This window comes from Monodelphis domestica, chromosome 4 (assembly GCF_027887165.1).
Source record: "Monodelphis domestica isolate mMonDom1 chromosome 4, mMonDom1.pri, whole genome shotgun sequence".
NCBI classification, from domain to species: Eukaryota; Metazoa; Chordata; class Mammalia; order Didelphimorphia; family Didelphidae; genus Monodelphis; species Monodelphis domestica.
In genome coordinates this window covers 111,427,212-111,451,388 of record NC_077230.1, presented here as the reverse complement: position 1 = coordinate 111,451,388, position 24,177 = coordinate 111,427,212, and the positions used below count along the sequence as shown (strand labels likewise).

General features: G+C 42.5%; 1 protein-coding gene across 24 annotated transcripts in view; it reads right to left on the bottom strand.

Moving 5' to 3' along the window:
- BIN1 (bridging integrator 1) overlaps positions 1-24,177 on the bottom strand; it is a 140,423-nt gene that overhangs the window by 45,305 nt on the left and 70,941 nt on the right. For all 24 annotated transcript variants that reach the window (XM_001366517.4, XM_007494002.3, XM_056793712.1 and 21 more), the window contains exons 2-4: positions 23,311-23,391; positions 6,634-6,688; positions 5,669-5,763 (exon numbers count right to left, since the gene is read on the bottom strand). In XM_001366517.4, the coding sequence (XP_001366554.1) occupies positions 5,669-5,763; positions 6,634-6,688; positions 23,311-23,391 (231 nt within the window). The remainder of the gene's footprint in view (positions 1-5,668; positions 5,764-6,633; positions 6,689-23,310; positions 23,392-24,177) is intronic.

The following is a 24,177-nucleotide window of genomic DNA, read 5'->3' as shown; positions in this document are numbered from 1 at the left end:
TATGAGGAAAGAATTTAACTCAGGCCTTCTATCCACCTAGTTATGCCCCAAAATCAAGACTAAAAAAAAATAAGAAGAAAAATGGATTCCAATTATCAGATTTCCCCCCATATATCGGGTTTTTTCCCTTAAAAAAAAAAAAACTCAATTGTATGAGATGACTTTCTGGGGAGGGAAAAGAATTAAAAAAAGAAAATTAGGTGATAAAAACAAAGATGCCAGTAAAAACTTTATTTTTAAAAGAAAATGAGAGGGGGACAGTTAAGTAGTTCAATGGTTTGAGAGCCAGGCCTAGAGAGAGGAGGTCCTAGGTTCAAATCTGGCCTCAGACACTTCCCAGCTGTGTGACCCTGGGCAAGTTGCTTAACCCTCATTGCCTAGTCCTTACCACTCTTCTGCCTTGGAGCCAATACACAGAATTGATTCTAAGGCATGAGGTAAGGATTCTCAAAAGAAAGGAAAAAAAGAGGAAAAAGAAGAAGAAAACAAACCAAAAGAAAATAAAATGGGAGGGGGAGGGGCAGGCTGGTGGCTCAGTAAATTGGGTGGGAGCCAGTGGATCCTGGTTTCAAATGTGACTTTAAATACTTACTGGCTGTGTGACAGGAAGGAAGGAAGGAAGGAAGGAAGGAAGGAAGGAAGGAAGGAAGGAAGGAAGGAAGGAAGGAAGGAAGGAAGGAAGGAAGGAAGGAAGGAAGGAAGGAAGGAAGGAAGGAAGGAAGGAAGGAAGGAAGGAAGGAAGGAAGGAAGGAAGGAAGGAAGGAAGGAAGGAAGGAAGGAAGGAAGGAAGGAAGGAAGGAAGGAAGGAAGGAAGGAAGGAAGGAAGGAAGGAAGGAAGGAAGGAAGGAAGGAAGGAAGGAAGGAAGGAAGGAAGGAAACCCCAGAGCTAATAAATGCTTATTGACCTCACTTAGAATCAAGGATTGATTTATATAGGGGTTACACTAGAAGTAGAATAATTTTAGTTCAGAGAATGGAGAGAATTGTATAGATTAGAGTAATCAGAGAAGACATCATGAAGGAGATGGCACTGAAGGGATGAATATTAATTGGGAAAATAGAGAAGAAAAGTTCTGGTCTGGAGAAAAGGAATATCTCTGAGAGGGATATATTATCATCCTGGTTATTTTCATGGTGATCTCTGATTTCATATTTATTCCCTTATATTCTCTCCTCTAGTTGCTCTCCCAAGCTTCTCTCTTTTTTAAGAGAAGACTGAAGATCAGACAAGTTGAGTGACTTGACCAAGGTCACATCGCATGTCTAAGGCTGAACCAGTAAGAGAATCCAAGTCACTAGACCTCCCCATGCCCAGAACTAGCCAGACTAGGCACTCTCCATATTCCTCTAAAAGGTGATGACTCAGAAATTGCTGTCTAAGATTCAATCACCTCATATTACAAATGATAAGGAACAGCTAGGTAGTTCAGAGAATAGAGATGGAGATAGGAGGACCTGTGTTCAAATCTGCCCTCAGAAACCTTCTGGCTGTGTGGCTCCGACCAAGTCATTTAACCCTAATAGCTTTGCCCTCATTGCTCTTCTGCCTTGGAACCAAGTTTACATTCTAAGACAAAAGGTCAGGATTTTTAAAAAAATTATAAGGGACTTATTGTTACCTCTCTACCTAGAACAGTGTTTTGTTATTAATCTCATGTGTTTAATAAATGTTTGTTAAATTAAACTAAAAAAAATTGCTAAGTGACAAGAGTTGTCACAGAACAGAATCTTTGGAGGCAATAGCTTCCCTGATTTCATCTCACCCCACAACTGATAGCTCCAGAAATTCCAGCCCTTCTGGAAGCCTGACCTGGCTAACCAAGAGAGGGGCTGTTCCATTCCCAACCCTGTTTTGTGTGGGTGTGCAGGTACCATGTTTGACCTTCCCACTGGTTGCTGGAATATCATACCCCTCTCTCAATCTGGATTCTCTCAGTTTTAGGGTAGGATTTACCTTTGGTGGTTAGACAATGGCGCTGAGAGGTGGGAGAAAAGGGAGGAGAAAGGACCTAAGGCAGGACCTCCAAAAAATAATTCTAAAGATTCTTTATCACTTTCTACCTTCCCATATCAATACCCATTTCCTGATTTTAATGATGCTCGAGTTCCAAGATCCTATTTCCTGCGTCCTCTGACCCCACTGCCTTGCTTTCAGCTGCCATTCTTCTTTCTTTCCCAGGGGTATCTGTAGTTTAGTCAGGGATTCTTGAAGCTAGAAAATCCTTCAAGTCAAAAAGGAATTAATTTCCTAAGGTAGGATTTCAGGCATGAGACTTGCTGGTGCCCCTCTAATCACCCTTCTTCAACCTCCATCCATATTTGACTCTTCTAGCCATTGGGATAGGAGGAGGGAGGCAGATCAAAGAAGGATTGCTTTGTGCTTTTTGTAGTAAGAGGCTGGTCATCCATACTCAGCCCCCATCTCCCTAGCTTTTCCCTCTTGGCTTGTGTTTTCCTCTCTGTGTCTTCCTTCTGTCTGCCTCTAACAACCCTTCAGCAAATAAGGAATCAACTCCTGAGGCCTCTCTTGCTGCTGGGTCAGCCAACCTGCTCTCTTGCCTTCTCTCATTTAATTTTTAGTCTACCTTAAAGAAAGACTCTGACTGTCCAACTCCTCTGACTTTTCTGTCTTTTCTTTCCTGGTTAAAAAATATGTCTGGAGGATCCCTTAACTAAGGGATAACCTAACCAGATGGGTCACAGTTAGAAAGTCAACTTAATATGATTGAAAAAAATGCTAAATTTGGAGCCAGTTGAGCCCTGGAATTAAATTTAACATGTAACCTTAACATCTCTAGACTCAGTTTTCCTCATCTATAAGATGGGAATGATAATACCTATCTCAGTAATTTTTAAATTAATGTTTGTTTGTTACATTAAAATTCCCATGGCACTTATATAACAGCTTACTATATATTAAGACAAAAACTTTATAGTTCAATACAGAAAAGAAGAAATATTAAATGCATCCTTTTCAGATCATAATGCAATGAAAACTATATTTAAGAAGAGACATGGGGAAAAAAATAATAAAAATTAACTGAAGGCTAAATAACTGGGAGATTTTTTCTGGCTGTTAAATATACAGTAGCAATATTTATTTCAACACATATATAAAAGACATTTCCAGCCTGGATGATTTGATATAAAAAAAATCTAACATCATAATCCCCCTTCTCCTGCCCCCAACAGTCTTTTCTATATCAAATTCAATCAGAAATTTGTACGTAAACATTTGCTTCCAAAGCAAAGTTATCCATTAAGTGATAACAAAATACATAAAATCAAGAGAAACCATATATGGAAAGCACTCAGTAAACCTTCAATCAATCGTCCATTCTGATGTTTGCAAAAAGCCACAGATTATGTTGTGTCAGTTCTTGTGGCTTTTATTTTCAGATGTTAAATAAGACTTGACTGCAGGAGGCATGGTAGACCAGGGAAAGCACACCAAAAGAGTCAGCCAGCCTAGACTCCAATCCCAATGCTGACTCCCTCTGTGACCTTGGAGAAGTCACTTTACATCCCTTGCCCTGAGTTTTCTCCTCTTTAAATTGAGAGCTAACCATAAAGATGGCATCTACTGAGATATACAGAGGCTGAAATTCCCAGTGGAGGGGGCACATGAGCTGATGAAATCATGGGCCTTGAAGTATGTGTTGGGTTCTGAGGGAGATGCCTCGAGGAATAAAACCAAAGCCTCCCCTCAAGGACCTTACAATCTAGGAGGGCAGTACAGGCGTCCCTTCCCAAACCCTGAGTGAGAAGTGGGGTGCCCCTGAGATCCAGAAAATCCACACCAAATAGCTGGCTCTCCCATCATGCCAGAGAAGTCTGAAGTTTTTCTTTTTCTTTTATGGGTGTTTCCAGCAATTACTGTAAAATTTGGGTTAAGTATTTGGCCATAGGCTATGTGTGGGTCAACCTTAACATTTCTAGCCTTTGTATGTCTTCTGTTGGCTTTCAAGTTCTTTTAGCACATTTTACTTTTTTCAACTTTAAAAAATAAATTGTGCATATTTATGGCATTAAAAGATAAAATATATTGATGTTATACAGTAATATACATATGCTTTCTGTCTCAACTTTTTCTGCGTCATCTGTGGCTTTCGCATAACTCCCAAAAAAATTAATTTCCGACGTGGACCCACTATCCATGGAAACCACGATGGGGAAAGATGAAATGTGAAAGGGATGTTTATATTTCTAAGGTTCAATTATGTGTAAGAGAGAGATATAAGTGGGGATGGGGCAGACAGACCGAGTCTTCATCTTACATAGGCTGGAAGAGAAGAGGCATCTCGGGGTATGATCCCCACTAATCCTCAGCAGGGAGCTTGGACTGGCCATTTCACCCCTTCCTTAGACAGCCTGACTGCCATCTGCTCCTGCCTAGGGAAGAGTGGGGTGCCACCATATTGAGGCTGGACTTAAGAGTGGACACCCAAATAGTTCAAACACCTAAGCTAGGACAACCTGAGCCCCACCCCCTTTTTTTTTTGGGGGGGGGGGGGTGCATTCCTAGTACCTGGGAATTCTCAGGTAAACCTGGCACAGAGTAGGCATTCAATGAATGGCTTAATCTTCTCCGTGTCTATTCTCTCTCCTGAGCCCTTTTCTATGAGACAGCCTACCCTCCTTGAGAGGGAGGGAGGTTCCAGAGTGAACAGAGACTAGAGAGGCATCAATGAACTTCTTCCAGCTCGACTCTGGGCCTCTTAACCGAGAATAGAGAGAGAGAGAGAGAGAGAATGGAGTCAAACTGAGTCTCCAAAAGTTTGTGGAACGGATAAAGTCAAATATCGAGACTGGACAGAGAGTAGGAGATGGGAGTCAGGATTCAGCATGGTTGTACTGAAAAAATAAATGCACACACAGACGTGTTTGCTCTAGGTTTCTATAATAAAACCTCTCACGTATAGTACGCTTTAAGATGACAAAGGTTTAAAAAAAATTCTAATTAAAAAAAATCTACAAAACATTTTCTTCACAACCACCCCAAGAAGAAAGTGGTGATGTTCAGTTGTTTCAGTCATGTCTGACTCTTCCTGAACCCATTTGGTGTCTTCTTGGCCAAGATACTGAAATGGTTTGTCATTTCCTTTTCCAGCTCATTTGACAGATGAGCAACTGAGGTAAGCAAGGTTAAGTGACTTGCCCAGGGTCACACAGCTAGGAAGTATCTCAGAACAAATGTGAACTCAGGTCTTCCTCCAGGGACAACTCTCTTATTCATTGTACTATCTAGCTGCCCTGCATTCTCCCCCTTTTGCAAATAAGGAAGCTAAGAGATAAATGGGGACCTTATAGAACATCTAGTCTAAACGTCTCATTTGTTAAATGAGGAAACTGAGGCCAAGAGAGGTAGATGAGGCAGACCTAGAATTGAGATCTCTGAACCCCCTACTCCCATGGCCTTTCCATATTTCATTCTTGACCAGTTTTTATTTTTAATTCTCTCTTCCTTCCCTAACCTTTCAGAAGAAGATGTACACTTGAGAACCAGGAGAAGAACATGTGAAGACAAATATGCTTCCATTGATGGGGAAATAAAGGCATGAGGAAGCACTTCCCTTTCCCCCACCAAGCCCAGGCTGGGCTCATCTTGACCCTCAATCCCCAATTTTTAATCATTTCCCTGCTCCCCAACCCCAGACCATAGTCTTACTTCCGCTATTTTGTTTGTCTCTTCTCTCCCGGGCCAGTCTGGCTCATACACCTCCTGCAGACACTCCGTTAGCTTCTTCGATGCTTCGTGCATTGCTGAAAAGGACACAGACGAGCTCAATGCAAAACCCACAGGCAGAAGGGGGAAGAATCAGGGGCTCCTCCTTCCCTTCCTGCCCACCAACCCCAAACCTTTACCACTTCCTCAGATTCCTTCGGATCCCACCTGTCAGAGGCCCAGGCTTCCACCTGCAACAAGCCCTAGTCATGTTTCCCAGGAAAACAGAATAAGAATATAAGAGAAAGAAAGGGCACCTAGTCACCTAGGTGACCAGGCACCCTAGGTCCTGGCCTACAAGATCATGTTCTTTTGCCCATTCCAGCTGATAAGTCTATGGGGACCAGAAGCTAATATAAACCCAAATCTGGAGGCAATCCCTAATATGTTTCTGCCTTCGGGCTGACCTCTCAGATTAATAGAAAGATTGAAAATAGCCCAGACCTGGGGCAGCTGGGTGGCTCAGTGGATTGAGAGCCAGGCCTAGAGATGGGGGTCCTAGATTCAAATCTGGCCTCAGACACTTCCCAGCTGTGTGACCCTGGGCAAGTCACTTAACCCCCATTGCCTAGCCCTGAGCACTCTTCTGCCTTGGAACCAATACACAGTATTGATTCCAAGATGGAAGGTCAGGGTTGTTTAAAAAAATATATATATATAGCCCAGACCTGGGCTGACTATGCCTAGCCAAAGTACCCAAGAGCCTTCATCCATCCATCAATAAATAATAAACAAGCAAAAAAATAAATTAATGAATGAATGAATAAATAGATGGATAAATTGATAGCTAGATAAAGAAATAGATAGATAAATAAAGATGGCACCCAGACAGCTGTCCTGACAGTCATGGAAAAGCCTGCCCCTTGTTCTGATCAAGGGAAATGCATGCAGAGAAATTTCTTCCTTACCTTTGACAGATGCCAAGTAGGTGCGGAGATCCTTCTGCAGCCTGGTCCCTTCTGTCTGCAATGACAAACACAAACTCTTGGTCAAAATCTCTGCACCCGAGGAGCTGATTCATGCCCTCCACCCAACTCCAATTTTATTCATTCAGTCAAGTTTTTATTAAATATCTATTAGGTGCTCAGCACAGAGGTAGGCACCGTGGGGTAAAGGAGTCCAAGTCATGGTCCTCATCCTCAAGGAGCTGTTACCCTTGTTAGAGGAACAAGACCATCACCCAGGACTACACCGGGGAGCACAGAGCCAAGTGCCATAGGAAGAAAAGGAAGGAATCAAACATTTCCACAGCATCTACTATGAGCTCAGTACTTTTGACAAATAATGTATCATCTCATTTGATCCTCGCCAACTGCAAAGGAAAGTGCTACAATGATCACCACTTTACAGATGAGAAAATTGGAGTAAACTGAAGTTAAGTGATACATCAGGGTGCCACATTTAGTAAGAACCTGAGGTTGGATTCGAACTTGGTTCTTCATGACCTCAGGTCCAGTTCTCTATACATTGCCTCTCCTCTATGACCACAAATGCAAAGGAAGATCATTAAGGACCAAGGAAAGGCTCATGGGATGGAGAAATCATGATACTAGCAGGATGGCTAGAATCTGAACAGGGTCACTCCAAGAGCAGGGAATTGCATGGAGCAATGACACAAAGGCAAAAACGTTCACAGTGTACAAGGGATTGTGTGTCATGGAAGAAAGGGCTTTCAGGTCTCAATTCACAAAACTTGAGTTCAATCCTAGCACCACCCTTCCTTCCTAGCTATACGACCTTGGGAAATTTAGTTCACTTTGTCTATAAAATGGGGATAATCATACCCCTGCTGCCTACATCACATGGTTGCAGTGAGGCTCAAATGAGATAAGACAGACTTTAAAAATTATAAAGCCCAAATGCAAAAGACTATCATAAATCTGGCCTCAGACACTTCCTAGCTGGGTGAGCCTAGGCAAATCACTTAACCCCCATTGTTTATCTCTTACCACTCTTCTGCTTTGAACCAATACTTAGTATCAATCCTAAAACAGAAAGTCGGTTATCTTTTACTAAGCATTGTTCCAAGGCAAAAGAACAGTAATTGGGGTTAACTGCCCAGAGTCACACAGCTAGAACGTATCTGAAATCAAGGTCAAGGGAAAAGTTGGGAGGGAGGGGGAGAAAGGGAGGAGGGAGAGGGGGAGGGGGAGGGGGGGGAGAAATAGAGAGAAAGAGGAGGGAGGGAGAAGAAAGAGACAGAGGGAATAGAGGAGGAGAGAGAAAGACAGACAGAGAGACAAAGACAGAGAAGGAGGGAGGAAGAGAGAGACAAAGAAGGAATGGAGGAGAGGGGGAGAGAGAAAGGGAGGAAAGAAGGGAGAGAGAAGGAGGGAGGAAGAGAGACAAAAAGGGAATAAATAGAGAAGGGGAGAGAGATTAGAGTCAGAGACAGAGAGACAAAGACAGAGAAGGAGGGAGGAAGAGAGAGACAAAGCAGGAATGGAGGAGAGGGAGAGAGACAGAGACAGAGAGAGAGAGAGAGAGAGAGAGAGAGAGAGAGAGAGAGAGAGAGAGACAGACAGACAGACAGAGAGAGAGAGACAGAGAGAGACAGAGAGGGAGAGACAGAGAGAGAAGGAAGAAGGAAGAGAGAAACCAGGAGGGAATGGGAAGAGGGGAGAGGGGGGAGGGAGGGAGGGAGAAAGGGAGAGAGACTATGACTGTTATGGTTGTTGTTAAAGCACAGGACAGTGAGGATGCCAGGAAGAATACCACTGGATCTGACAGTACAGGGTCTGGCTTTGCCATCTCCCAATTATGGGACCTTCAGCAACTCATTTAACCTAGGTCTCAAGTCACTCATTTCTCAAGCTGGAATAATAATACCTCTGCTACTTGCTTTACAAAGCACGGGGGGGGGGGGGGGGGGGGGGAATGGAATATTGTGTGCTTATAATGACCAAGTTTGACCCTGGATAAGCATTGAGAAATCTACCATCCTTCTTCCACTGCAGAGTTTTGGACACTACATATACTATCAGACATGGTCGATGTTTTGGTTAGTTTTGCTGAATGGTTTTTTCTTCTTTCTTTTTTATCTTAGTTAGAAGGGATGGCTCACTAGTAGAAAAGGGGGGATAGAGGAAAGATGACCCCAAAATAAAAGGCAGCTAAAAAAGTTAGAAATATTTAAGACCAAAAAAAAATACTACTGGACTTGAAGCCAGGAGACCTGGGTTGAGCCCAATTCCAATGCTTGCCAGTTGTATGACTAAGATTAAATTCACTTCGGCTCTTAAGTTTCTTCATCTATAAAATGGGGGTGTTACTATTTTTACTATCTATCTGACAGAGCTGTTTTAGGCAAGTACTTTACAAAGTGTTACAAAAGTGTGAGCTACCATTATCTAGCAGAATCTACTTGAAGAATGGAAGTATTCTGCAGTATCCTAGTCATCTGTGTCCCACACAACGCTAGCTCAGACTGAGCTCCCCAGGAGAGGAGACACTGGCTGGCCTCATCAGAGTTAAGGGATTGATTGAATGACGACCACTGCCAAGCTGGGATCAAGCATCTACATGATGACTCACTCGAAAAGGGAGATACTGGTTTGCCTGTGTTTTGTCCAACACTTTAAAGTGGTTAATTGGATTTCAAATACACAGATATTCTTCCAAACTGTTTCCCCTCTCTCTACATTTTCCCTCTCTTTTCCTACATCCTCTCCTCCATTATCTCATGCCCCCACTCTCTGTCCCTCCTTCCTTCTCCCCTGACCTTCCATCTCCTCGGGTCTTGCTTCTCCAAGTCAGATAAGAGTAGCTCAACCTGGAAAAACAATTGGGCTGGGTTCCCTTCACTGTACCCCAATTCCTGCCCTACTCAATGGGCTCCAGGAGGTCACTTTCTTCTTTTTCTATAAAATGGGAAAAATAATATTTGTTGTACCTCACTGAGAGTGTTCTTGTAAGCTCAGATGATATAATACACGTAAAGTGTTTTGTAAACCTCAAAAGCACTACAGAATGTCAACTGTTGGGATTACGCAGAAGGTCCCCCCCAAGCAGTGCCCCCAACACAATGAACTCGTGGACACACTAGAGGGGCCCACTGCTGCCTCGCACTGAGCTCATGAGGAGGGGGGAGCCTCGATGGCCCGTACCAGGGCCCGTCACGTTCCTCTTGTGCCTGTGAACAAAGATCTTCTGTCAGCAGGAAACAGATGTGCAAGGAAACCCAGCCTGGAGATTCCCCCTGAAAGTCCAAAGCAGGGCCAGCTGCAAGCATCACTCTGAAACACACTCCCCCAAACGGGGCCCCTTCAAGCCAACCCATCCATCTCTCTCTGGCCATGAGGTGATCACATCCAAGCCCCAACTCCAAGCAGGGCAGTAAACTGCAGCCAGCCGTAGTCCCAGCAAAACCTGAACCTCCCAATGGCGCCTGCTGTTCTTCCATAGCTGCCCAAGAGGCGCTCAGGAGCAAGGCGCTCACCCTCCACACTCTGGGCAATCTGGACCAGGCACGGAGCCTGGTTTCAAGGATTTCATAACATTAAGAAGAACTGCCTTAAGGTCTCTAAGAGCATATGGGAGGCAAGCCTTGTTTTAGCAAATAAAGGAAAGGACCTCACTAGACTCTCCTCCAAATGAGTCTCTGAGACCCTCTGATGCTCCTCGCTTCTCCCAACTCCCTCTCCCTCTCCTTCTCACTTTTCTGTTCCTATATCTGATGTTGAAGAAGCAATGGTGCATGTGGCAAGATATAAACAACACTGGAATAGAATTCAGGGAATGTGACTTCAAATCCTAGTATTTTTCTCTTCTCCGAGACTCAGTTTCTTTTCTATAAAATGAGAGGCTAGACAAAGGTTCTTAAGTATTATGTATTATTTTGAATAGAACTTTTAAGGTAGAAGGGAACCAAAAGACCATCCATTCTAGCTTCCTCATTTCTCTTAATTTTAACAAAATTATTGATACCTTTTGTTTCCTATACTATAATCATTTCCCTATGTATCCCCCCAACCACCCACCCATTTCTGATCCCATCCTTGTAACAAAGAAAATGAGTTAATAAGTAAAACTTGGGTCAATCTCCTATTTCTCAAAAGGAAAGGAATGGGGTTTCATCATCTATTTTCTAGGACCAAGCCTCACTACTTTAATCTGAAATTAACCTGAATTTCAATCCCCCCCCCTTTTACAGGGGAAGAAACAGAGTCCCCAACCTTTGATGCAGTTTACCTACAGTCCTGTAGTCAGTAACAAAGCAGGGATTTGAATCCAGGCCTCTGAGTCCATGCTAATTCCAGGAAGGCATCCAGCATGGTGCCTTGTACATAGAACCCAATAAATCACAAAGCACTTTGGTCACTCTCTAGCTAATTCAATCACAAGCCACATTAAGAAGGGCATAGCTTCCAGGAACAAGGAAATAATGGTACCACTGCACTCTGACCTCATTATACCTCAACAGGATTATTGTGTTCAGCTCTGGTCATCACTCTTCAAGATAGACATTGACAGGGGACAGCTGGGTGGCTCAGTGGATTGAGAGCCAGGCCTAGAGAGGGGAGGTCCTAGGTTCAAATCTGGCCTCAGACACTTCCTAGCTATGTGATCCTGGGCAAGTCACTTAACCCTCATTGCCTAGCCCTTACCACTCTTCTGCCTTGGAACCAATACACAGTATTGATTCCAAGATGGAAGGTCAGGGTTTGGGGGTTATTGTTGTTTTGTTTTTTTTTAAAGTTAGGCATTAATAAACTGGAGAGTGTCCAAGAGGGCAACTAGGATGGTGAAGTGCCTCGAGTTACGATAGTGATGATAAGTTGAAGGAAATGGGGATGCTGAATATGGAGAAGAGAAGACTCTGGGGAGGGAGAGGAAGAGGAGGGAAGTATGATAGCTAACTTCAAGCATTCAAATATTTATCATATGGAAGAAGAATTTTTAAATGAATTCAAATTCTGCCTTAGTTGCTGCATTACTCTCAGCAATCACTTAACCTCTGTTTGACTCAGTTTGCTTATCTCTAAAAAAGGAAAAACAATAGCATCTGCCTCCCAGGATGACTGTGAGAAGCAAATGAGATAATAATTGTAAAGCACTTAGCATACTGTCTGGCACATCAGTTAGTTAAGATGATGATGATGATGATGATGATGATGATGATGATGACAACTGGACTCAGAAGACAGAATCTGTAGTAATAAGTAGAAGCTGCAATGTGACAAATTTAGGCAAGATGTCAAGAAAAACTTCCCTACAATTGGAGCTAACCTAAAGTGGAATAGGCTGCCTGGAAAAATGATGGGGGTACCTGCCTCTTTTGAGGTCTTCAGGTAAAAGCTAGACCACTACTTGTCTGACAATTCCTTTCTTTTTCTGGATTGAACTAAAATGGCCTCTGGGACTCTTGCAAACTCTCAAATTGTGTGATTTGCATCTTATGTCTTTATGTCTTATCTTCCTATTATGCCGCAAGCTCCATGATGGCAGACAATATGTCTTAGCTAAACTTGGATTCTTTGAGAACTGATGCAGAGTGAATTAAGGCACTATGAGGCAGTGAAATGGAAAGTGTACTGGATTTGGGAGTCACAGGACCTGGGTTCAGATCCCAGCTCTTTCCCTTAAAATCCATGTGACCTTAGACAAGTCCTTTAACCTTTATAAGTCTCAGGATCTTCATCCATGAAATAAGCAGGTTGGACTGGATGACTTTATTCACTTTAATTTTTTTCCATGGTTATGTACATGATTCATGTTTTAGCCTCCCCTCATCCCTCTCCCATCCCAGAATTGACAAGAAATTCCACTGGGTTATACATACATACATACATACATACATACATACATACATACATACATATATATATATATTATATATATATATAAAATCACTCAAACCCCATTTCCATATTATTTATTTTTGTAAAAGAACAATCCTATAAAACCTAAACCCTAAATCTGGATGACTTCTGAAATTCTCTTCTGGCTCCAAATCTTACAATTCTATAAGGGGAATTAATAGAATAATGCGAATGAAGACCACTAAAAAAAATCTCTGAGCAATGAAGTTCAGAAAAAGAGATAAAGATATATGCCTTCTCTGATAAAAGAGAAGTGGGGAACTAGTAAGCCAAAATACTATGTACACCATTGCTAGACCAAATTTCTGTAGGATTTTTTTTTTTTTGGTTAATTGCTCTTTTTCGTCTCAGAGGAGAATGGACAGAGGTGGTAAATGATCATGGAATTTTGTCTTTTCCCTTAAATAATCAAAAAACAAGTCATCTTATCTTTTGAATTAAGTCTCTTCCCTCTAAGTACTTGTTCTAGTTCCTTATAGTCCTGAAGACATACCATTTTGGGGTACCATGTGGGATTTGAATAGGAATCCAGCTAGTTAGAAGTTGTTGGCTTTGCCCCCAAAAAAGAACAAACAGAAGAAGAAAGTTATGGCACCCTGAGACTTTAAGCTCATTGGGGAATAGAAGTAGAAATTTAGTGTTGTTTTATGGTGTTTCCAGCAAAAGTTTTTTTAATGGACAAAGCAGAATGCAGATCAAAGCATACCATTTTTCACCTGTTTATTTGGGTTTATGTTGTGGGGTTTTGGTTTTATAAGATTATTCACTTACAAAAATGAACAATATGGAAATGTTTTGTGTGATAATACATGTATAATTCTGATAGAATCGCTTTCCAGCTCTGGGAGGGAGAAAGGAAGGGAGGGAGATAAGTTCGATCATATAACTTTGGAAAACATGTGGAATTTTGTTATTACACGTAATTGGTAAAAAAAAAGTTTTAACAAAAATAAAAAGAAAATAGAAAACTAAAAAAGTACAAAGAACATCAATAAAATATATTTGGGGAAAATCTCTCTTATCTTTTGATTTCTTAACATAATATTCTACAAGTAGCAGGTGCTTAATTAATAAATATTTGCTGAATAAATAGTTTTTTACAAATAAGGAAAACAAGATCCAAAAAGACTTTCCAAATTTTTCAGTAGAGAACCAACTTAAAGTCTCTCTTCAATGATCTTTCCACCAAACCACAATAATACTAAGAGTTTAAGTTCTATTTCCCCTACATAGCCACACTTTGCAACAGAGGGGTCTAAGTCTAAGAAATGGTCTTACCGATATGTGGAATTTGGGAAAGGGAAGTAAGTGTCTCCCCTTTTAAGGACCTACCAAGCTCTATGAGAACAAATGGGATAATACTTACACTGCTGGATATACTTACTGAAAAAGAATCTCCCCTAACTCCCATACAAATGTGTTAGCAACCCTGGAAAACAAAGAGGATACCCCACCCCTCCTTTCCATACCACTTCTCTTCCCAAGAGACCAACTCTATTTCTCTCCACCCACTCTCTCAGAATTGGCCCCACAAGGTCCCTGCCAGGATAAGGGTGGGGAACTATGAATAATGTATGCCCTCATGCCAATGGAAGGGTCACACAGAGTCTTATGCCCAATCTTCATATCCTCCCTCAGATTATTTGTCCTAAGGTCCTGTTTGACATAGTCTTGTCTCCCATCCAGCCTGCCATTTCCAAAATGATCTGGGCCCCTTGAACCTATGCCTATGATGACTGAACAGTTCAGATCACACACACACACACACACACACACACACACACATACACACACACACACACACACCCCAGGTGGTGGAGAGCTATAGCCTAGCACGCATGAGGAGCTAACTTTAGCCTTTGTCTCATTGTCCCACTCAAGGCCAGGATTGTTCTGCACAAACCTTACCACTACCCCTGCCACAGAAGATAAAGTGTTTCTGTCTCCTTTCAGGGCTGGGGGACAGAGGGGGTGGCGGGGGGCATGTAGTTCATGGTCCACATTCAAAGTCTATTAAAGGCCTGGTGGAAAGGAAAATGTGCTCCAGCTTTATTCAAAGCCCAGATACTGGGCCATCCTGGGCGTGTACCAAGGAAGCATAATCACTTAATCACCTGCTGCACACAGGGAGCCATAAGGTTACTGCCCACTCCACAGGGGAGTGGAGTTGAAAACAACTTCCAAAGACCAACCAGACCTTATCTAGAATCCCTAGAGTGATTCGAGCACTGATCCATGCTTAGCAGCTGCAGGAAAAAATATTATTTTGCCTCCCTGTTGCCAGTCACCAAACTGGGGCAAAAGTTGTCTTTGGTGTTCCTTGCCTCCCCCTATAGGCACCCTTTATCCCTGCTTTCATTCATTCCCTCCCCCTACAAAAAAATAAGTTCTAATGTTTTACCAGGGCTCCAGATTTTAGGAGAAAAGGAATCCTAGAAACTCATCCAACCCAAGGTGTCAGGGTTGTAACTTATTAGCCACTCCCTAGGAGTGTTGGCATTTTAAAGAAAAGCCTCGACAACGCAAGGTTTCACTGGAAGGAAGAAATTGCTAATAGTGGCGTTTTAGGCACTGTGACAGTTAAAGGGGGCACCTTCAAATCCTACCATCCAGGCAACCACCTGCTCTACCTACTTGTTAGGCTGGCCGTTCCTGACTCCCAATAAAGGCTGTAGAAATATTTTATCACCTTCCTTTCCGCCTGTGCTCCCCATCACTTAACTAGCAAAAAAAATCAGAAGGGCTTCTCCCAAGCAGTCAATTTCTTGTCACACTTGTCCACCCATCTGTTGATGGAGGAGAGCCAAAATCAGAGACATACCTACTACCTAAGCAGCCCCTGAAAGGACTGTAGGGCCTCCAATGACTCACCCTGAGGAACTAAGTACCTTTAGCATGCTCTTTCTTACACAAGTAACATTCTTAGTGCCTTGCATGTAATAAGAACTAAAGAAAGATTTAGAGGAAGGTTTTTGTGGTTGGTTATTAAAAACTCTTATCTTCCATCTTAGAATCAATACTGTATATTGGTTCCAAGGCAGAAGAGTGGTAAGGGCTATGCAATGGGGGGTTAAGTGACTTGTCCAAGATCACACAGCTAGGAAGTGCCTGAAGTCACATTTGAACCCAGGTCCTCCTGACTCCAGGTCTGGATCTCTATCAACTGAACCACTAACTGTCCCTTAAAATTTTGTTCAATAGGAGGTAGCTGGGTAGCTAAGTGGATTGAGAGCCAGGCCTAGAGACGGGAAGACCTAAGTTCAAATCTGGCCTCAGATACTTCCTAGCTGTGTTACCCTGGGCAAGTCATTTAACTCCCACTGCCTAGCCCTTACTGCTCTTCTGCCTTGGAACCAATACACAGTATTGGATGGAATAAGACAGAAATCTAAGATGGAAAGTAAGGATTTAAAAAAAATGTGTTCAAGAGAATCAAAAATCTATGAGATACTGCCTCTGTGTACAATATACAGCTAAAACTTCTAAATCAAGGATATTTAATCATTTTTGTGCACAGAACCTTTGACAATCTTGAGAGAAACCTATGGATTCCTTCTCAAAAAGAAATGTTTTTAAATGCATAAAATCAAATGTATAGGAATTTCAAAAAAGAAGGTTAGTGAAGATAAAGGTATAATTTTTCCCCAAAATTCACAGACCCCCTCCTCAGTAATATATTCAAGATCTCATATTAAAAATCTCTTCTCTACACTTACAGGTGAGGCCCACTTAAAATCAACAATCTGACTTGCTTGGAGCAAGGGATAAGAGAACATAGAACTGCTGGTCATGGGGACTGGTTGACAGGGGGACTGAGAGGCTGAAAAATAGGAGATTTATTGGCAGGAATCTGAGAAAGTGGCTTGCTCTTCTTGAAAATGACAAGAAAACCCTCCAAACACCACAAAGGAAAATTGACCCCCTTCACAAGGAACACTATTCTTCCCCACCCTTTTCTATTTCATCTCATGGCTAAATTTTGAATATTGATGCCTTTTAAAAGAAAAGTATAATAGAATCACCTTACAACTGTAACTTTCTAAATTATTTTCACATCTATGATCTAATCTGAGCCCCAAAGTACTCCCAAAGAGGCAAGCAGAACAGAGATTACTGAAGCTTCAGGTGTTAAATTATTTACTCAAGGTCCCAGATACCCATCCCTCCTTCACTGGGCCTGGCCTCTCTCTTTTGGCAGGCAGAGAGGGACTGCAAATGATCCCCATGACTAATGACTTTCTCTTCGCAGAATTATGTTTTTTCCATTTCTCCATTTGAGAGAGAATTAAGGGGAGGTCTGAGGCCTACGAAGGCCATATCTTGCTCTTCGAAAGAGATAGGAAAATAATTATTTTTGGCTGTAAGATCTCTGGGGAAGGGAAATCAGTAACAGTGGTTTGGGGAAATATTAATGCCTCCTAGAGTCTAAAAGTTCTTTACCTAATCTCATCCCATCTCTTTTCTCTTGTTCTTCTCTTCTGCAGGAGGCCTTTCCTTCTCTGTGAGACAATCATCCATCTATTCTGTACCTTGTATATAACTAATTTTTTTACATGTCATCTCCCCTTTACATGTTTACATATTATCTCCTTAAAGGCAGGCTAGCACTTAAGAAAAATGTTGACTGACTACAAACGGCTGATTGCCTATCCCCTAAAAGATATCAAATCATCCTCAAATTCTCCTGCCTTCAATATAAACAATCCCAAAACTCCAAGCCTTCAAAACGGGACTTTTCAGTAATTAATGGAAACTCTCCCCTATCCACCCCAAATGATTAAGTCTGATTCAGGCATTAAATTTAGCTGCTATAGTAGACACTGGAAAGTGAATAGTATATAGTTTGGCCTATATATAAGTGCTAAGTTTCTCTTCTTAGGGCCCTGGCAAAACCCTTCCCCTCATGTACTCACTCCTCCTCCATTCATCTTTAGTTTGGTTTGATGTCTGGGCTCTGATCTCATCCCTCAGTTCGTTCAGTCAGACCCAATCCCCCGTGAAGGAGTCTAGCCCAGGTACTATCCATAGAAGAAGGGACCCTCCATCAGGGTCCTATGGAAAGATATTGAGAATTCTGGAGAGATTTAGAGAATAAAGGAGAAGGGGCACCTCCATTTAGGCTCCTATTGAGGAGTCTTGTATGTTTCCATAAAAGGATATTGAGGGTTCTGGATAGTCTGGGGAAGAGATGATCTCCACCTTGGTTCTACCAGGGAAATGGCATGGAAGGAGGATGCTAATCATTCTACTAGAGCAGCAGTTCTCAATGTGTGGCCTGGGAGCCTCTGGGGGTCCCCATGACCTTTCTGAAGGCCTGCAAGGTCAAAACTATTTTCATAATAATACTAATACTTTAAAATTTCTAATATAATAAGTATCTATAGGTAGAACTTATAGAAAAGCTCTTTAACCAATGTACTAGAGCAATTCAAAACCAGGATTCTTAGTTATTTAGTTGTTCTTATTTTCTTCAGTCTCTATTTAATTAAATTTGCTTTTTTTTAAAAAATAGTATTCTGCAGCTTACAAATAACAAACTCAAGAAGTTCCTTCTAAAGAACAGAAAATAAAGATTGCTTATGACAATGGGAATCCCTATGATATGCAGCTTAGTTTATTTTAAGTATATATAACATTTAGCATGGATTCTTGTAGTTTTTCTAATAGTCCCTGCCAGGAAGCAAGGTTAGCTCACCAAAATTCCATAGTTATAAGGTACCCTGGGAAAGGCCTCAGGCTAAGTTAAGAGACCCCTATCTAGCCCATGACCTCACATTAGACAATTTTAACTCACCCCTCCTTGAAATTCTTCCTTTGGCTTTCATGATGCTATGCTCTCCAAATTCTCCTTCTACCTCTGACCATCCCTTCTCTATTTCGTTCTCTGAGTCATCATCTTCACGTCTAATTGTGCACGGCTGAACACACTCTCCAACATTTAGTTCACTGATCTTTTCTCTATCTAGGCTCTCCTCCAAACAAGTTCCCTGTCAACTGCTCTGTTTCCATTAATAGTATCATCATTTCTCCATCAAAACCTCATCTTTCCCACCACTCTGTCCTTTATCTCCAGAATCTAATTGGTCACTAAATGGCACATTTAAATGCTCTTGCTTCCTAATCCCACCACCACACTGAATTTCAGTTGCTCATCACTCCCATGCTGGCCTCCTAACTGGCTTCCCTCCCATCTTGAGTCTCTCCTCTGTCCAATCTGTCCTAAACACATGATTGCTAAAATAAGCCACTTTCATCATGTCACTCTCCGAGTCCAAAACTTTCAAGGCCAACAGCCCCATTTTGTGCTAAAAATTCCTTAATGTCACCTTAAGCAGTGGATAATTATTAAAAAAAATTATGATTAATATAGTAAATGACCTCAGGAGTTCACAACCCATTTTGGTATTGTTATTGAAAGCAATAGGAGGAACCAAAAAAAATTGAGAACCAAAGACCGAAAGGATCATAAATCTATATCTATATATACACAGATATATAAAGATAATATGAAGGTGTTGGACCAGATGGTCTCTGTCTGTACAGAACTAGATAGAACTCTAAGGGGCTTCAGAAACCATCTAGTCCAACACCTTCATTTTATATAGGAGAAAATTGAGACGTGGGTTTTACCCAAGAGCGCATAGGTAATGTCAGAGGCAGAATTTGAACACAGTCCTTCATGACTCTAGAGTCAGTCTTCTTTCCAAGTTCCTCAGAATGGCATTTGAAGATCCTCTATAATCCAGGTCTAAGTAATCTTTCCAGCTTTCCTTCTCTCTTCTCTTCCAACCAGGTTGGCTCATTCTCCATCTTCTGACCAAGGCTTCTCACCTCCACATCTCTGATCATATAATTTCATCTTCCCTTCCCCCACTCTAGGAATGCCTACCTTCAATAAATACATTGATTAATGACTGATTGAGAAAGGCCAAAGCTGTCCAGCTTTCATTCCCCTCCATCTACTGATTCTTGTGCTTTAAACTCACGCCTCCTTCCAGGGACACCCACACGCAATATTTAGCTAAACAGAACTAAAAATCCAAAGGGAGTTCGACTCCCTGCTTCTGGGATTGATTACAGTGAGCTACAAACTCAACTCCCTTCTGTCTACCAAGACTAGGCTGTGTACAGTTTAATTATGAACCATTAGATAATCATTTTTAAATGATTGCTATGAAGGTTCAAACTTGTTTTACCAATCAAAACTATTAAAATCTATTTTATTTATTTAATATATATATTTATATATTATACATATATAAATATATAATATATATTTTTAATAAAAACTATTAAAAATCAGATTCCTTCCTCTTAAAAAAAAAACAAACCTCTATCTCCCTGTACCTCCACTTCTCCCCCACCTTCCTAGTTCCCTTTTGTACATTGCTTTCTCCCATTAGAATGTAAACCCCCTACCAGTGAGGCCAGCTTCTTTTTACTTTCACATGTATCCTCAGGGCCAGACAAATAAAAAGCACCTCATCAAGGCTTCTTTCCTTCCCTCCTTTCTTCCTTCCCAATCCGAGGCGCAAGCCTCTGTGCTCAGCCCTGAGGGGATATGAAGATGACACAGTCCAGGCCCTCAAGATGTTTATAAGATAATAAAGATAAAAGATCGTTTATACAAAGATGATTCAAGGCAGACTAATAAGGGCAAAGGAAAGAGTTAGACAAAGGACTATAAGATCTAAGGAGGGAGAAATTATTTCCACTGGCACTGAGGGGCAATAAGGGAAGGCTGCCTGGAGGGGGTGGCACCTGAAGAAAGAGAAGGGGGTCAGCAGACACAGATACGGACAGAATTTATTCTAGACGCCAGATGAAGCTGGCACAAAGATGTAAGTGTGCGAGATAAGATCAGGAACATTTAGAAGTCCATGTTGCCTAGAATGCCGAGCGTGTGAAAGGAAACAGCATGAAATGGGGCTGAAGAAGTGGGATGGACCGGGTTATGGAGGGCCTTGCATGTTCCATTAAGGGCTGGGTCTCTCATTCTAGTACAAGGAGAGGCAGAAGGCTTTTCAATCAAGGTGGGATGGAGTCAGACCTGCGCTTCAGAAAGATGTTTTGGGGCAGCTGTCTGAGGGGCGGATAAAAAAGGGAAAGGCCAGAAACAGGGATTCTAGTTAGGAATTGACTGCAATGGCCCATGTGAGAATGCTTATGAACCTGAAATAGAGGGGAGGCCGTGTGAGTGCAGAAAAGGGGCCAAATGACAGAGATGCTGTAGGGAGAATCCATGGAATTTGGCAACTGGTGGGGGGGGGGGGGAGGGGGGGACAACGACAAAGAGGCTTCAAACCTGGAAGGCCAGGAATATGATATCACCAACCGAAATAGGGAAGCCGGAAGAAAGGTCAGTTTTTAGGGGAAAGGTGGGTCCTCACTTAGTACTCTAAACAAGGGGAGTCAAACGAGATTATGAAGCTCTTTAAGATGCCCTGGGTTAGGCACTGTGCTAAATGCTGGGAATACAATTACAAGCAAAGAGTCAGTCCCTGCCCTCAAAGAGCCTGCATTGGAATAGAGGAAGACAAAGACTCTGAAAAGCTGGGGAAGGGAAGGAGGGAGCTCAGGAAGTAGCCTCCTGGGGGCACGGGGATGAAGTCTAGAGAATGAAGAAGGGCTCTTCTGGGCCCTTCCTCGAAATAGAAATTCCAGAAAGAAAGAGATCATCCATACCAGCAGGAGGCGTGGTGATGGCATAGCCCCTTCCTCAAAATTGGAAGCTCCAGGAAGAAATCACCAGTGGGAGAAGTTAGTAGTGGGGTATGATGATAGTCTAGATCCTTCCTCAAAATTGGAAGCTTCAGGAAGAAATCACCAGTGGGAGAAGCTAACAGCGGGGGCATGGTGATGGTCTAGCCCCTTCCTCAAAATTGGAAGCTCCAGGAAGAAATCACCAGTGGGAGAAGTTAGTGGGGTATGATGATAGTCTAGATCCTTGCTCAAAATTGGAAGCTCCAGAAAGAAACACCAGTGGGAGATGCTAACAGGGGGGCATGGTGATGGTCTAGCCCCTTCCTCAAAATTGGAAGCTTCAGGAAGAAGTCACCAGTGGGAGAAGCTAGCAGGGGAGCATGGTGATGGTCTAACCCCTTCCTCAAAATAGGAAGCCTCAGGAAGAAATCACCAGTGGGAGAAGTTATGATGATAGTCTAGATCCTTCCTCAAAATTGGAAGCTCCAGGAAGAAATCACCAGTGGGAGAAGTTAGTGGGGTATGATGATAGTCTAGATCCTTCCTCAAAATTGGAAGCTCCAGGAAGAAATCACCAGTGGGAGAAGTTAGTGGGGTATGATGATAATCTAGATCCTTCCTCAAAATTGGAAGCTCCAGAAAGAAACACCAGTGGGAGAAGCTAACAGGGGAGCATGATGATGGTCTAGCCCCTTCCTCAAAATAGGAAGCTTCAGGAAGAAATCACCAATGGGAGAAGCTAACAGGGGGGTATGGTGATGGTCTAGCCCCTTCCCAAAAATTGGAAGCTCCAGGAAGAAATCATCAGTAGGAGAAAGAGGTCAAAGAGTCAAGGAAGAAGACTGCTAAAGCATGGTTGCAAAGTCTAAAGAGTGGAGCATGAATAGTTAGGCCCTCCCTTAAAGCTCTCTAAAGCAACTGTTGTTGTTGTTGTTGTTGTTGTTGTTGTTGTTTTGCAAACCCTTACCTTCTGTCTCAGTATCATTTCTAAGACAGAACAGCAAGGGCTAGGCAAAGGGGATAAATGACTTACCCAGTCACAAAGCTAGGAAGTATCTGAGGCCACATCTGAATCCAGGTCTTCCCAACTCCGGGCCCCATGCTCTATCCACTGCATGGCCTAGCTGTTCCTTAAGGCAATTCTTTAAGATGATAAAAGGCAGGAAAGGTGTGGATTTGCATTGATAGAGGGAGTTTTCCTCACCTGGGAGTTCCCAGTCCCAGTAAAATCATAGGCCCATGGGGCAAATAGATGGCTCAGTAGATAGAAAGCCAGGCCTGGAAAAGGGAAGTCCTGGGTTCAAATCTGGCCTCACAAACTTTCTAGCTGTGTGACCCTGGGAAATTCACTTAATTCCCTCCCCTGCCTAGTCCATCCTGCTCGTTTAACTCAGAACTAATACATAGTATTGATTCTAGGGTGGAAGGTAAGAGTTTTTTTAAAGAAGGAAGTTACAGGTTCAATTCCTATCTCTCTACCTACTGTGAATTCAATTTTGAAGGTGCCGAATTTAAAGATTCAAATCCTCTCCATTCTTCAAGACTAAGGTGAAGTCCTCAGCCCTTCCATATAGACCTCCCCTGCCAAGGAAATAGCTCCCTTCTCTGAACTACTACAGCCCCTATTTTCTATATCATTTATACAACACTCACATTATAATGCCTAATCCCTCACCTCATTTTTGGCAGGGAGACCTGTGACTTCATGGCTGCTGAGACATCCTCAGGAGGAAATTCCTCCTACCAAGGCAGGTCCACATATTCTCTGCAAAACTTAAGAGAAATACTAAGTGACTCCGCAGGGTCACAAGGCCAACAGGCTGGACTTAACCTCAGGGCAGCTTATCTCAAGGGTGAGCTCTCCACCCATGAAGCCACACTTTCTTCCAACACTGCCCCTTAGTTATGTTTCATAGGCATTCGGCTTGCCTCCCTACTGACATAAACTCTTTGGAGGGAGTAACAGATAATCCCTTCTTTTCTTGTACCTCTCATAGCACCTAGCATAGGGCTGAGCCCAGGTGCTCAGTGATGCCCTGTTGCTTGGTTAAATGAGCTTACCAGCTGTTTGTTGAAGTTCTGGACACACTGCTCGAACTGCTCATCCTTAGTCTCATCTGCCTTCCCTAACTTCTGGAGAACCTAGAAAGAGAAAGATGGAAAGAGCATGTTACACCAAAAATTAAAAACCCAGGAGTCCAGAGGTCCTGTCCTTTACCCAGAGAGGGCTGTTACACTCATTTTCTCCTCAGCCACTTCCCTCATTCCCAACCAGAAGACACGTGCCCCACCTCAACCCAAAGTATAGCAGTTTCCCATGTGCCTTGGAACGCCAAAACTGGTCCCCAAGGAAGTCCAGACCCTTTCATTGGAGACTGCTGGCTCGCCCCTTGACCACCTAGCTCCCTGGGCAGAGAAAAGGCCTAAAGGCATCACAATCCATGAGGCTGGACCAAGACTTTTTCAGTAAGGTCCATAATATCACCTCTTCAGAGTTCCAACCAGGCTCAAGTGCTGGACAAGACAGGATTGAAAAGCCCCATCTCTCCCTTCACAGCCTGTCAGCTCTCTTGAGTGCAAGAGGGGGAGAAGGAAAAACCAGACATTTGAGGGGACAATGAAGGTGCAGAAGAGAATAAGGATGGGCTGGAATTTGTTCACATCATTTATTTTTTCACCTTAATGACTAAAAGAGAACTTCCCAGACTTTGGCATTTGATATAGACATAAAGATTTTTTTTTTATTCAAGTAGTTGCAACTTCCTCACTTTCCTTTTCCCTCCCACCCCTCCATCTCCAACATGCACAAACACACACATACACACTCTCTCTCTGTCCTCTGAGAAGGGCCTCTCTCCCTCTACTCTAAGTCTCATCTGTGCAGCCCTCAGCTGTTTCTTGGCCAAAGAAAGACAAGAGTGAGAGAAG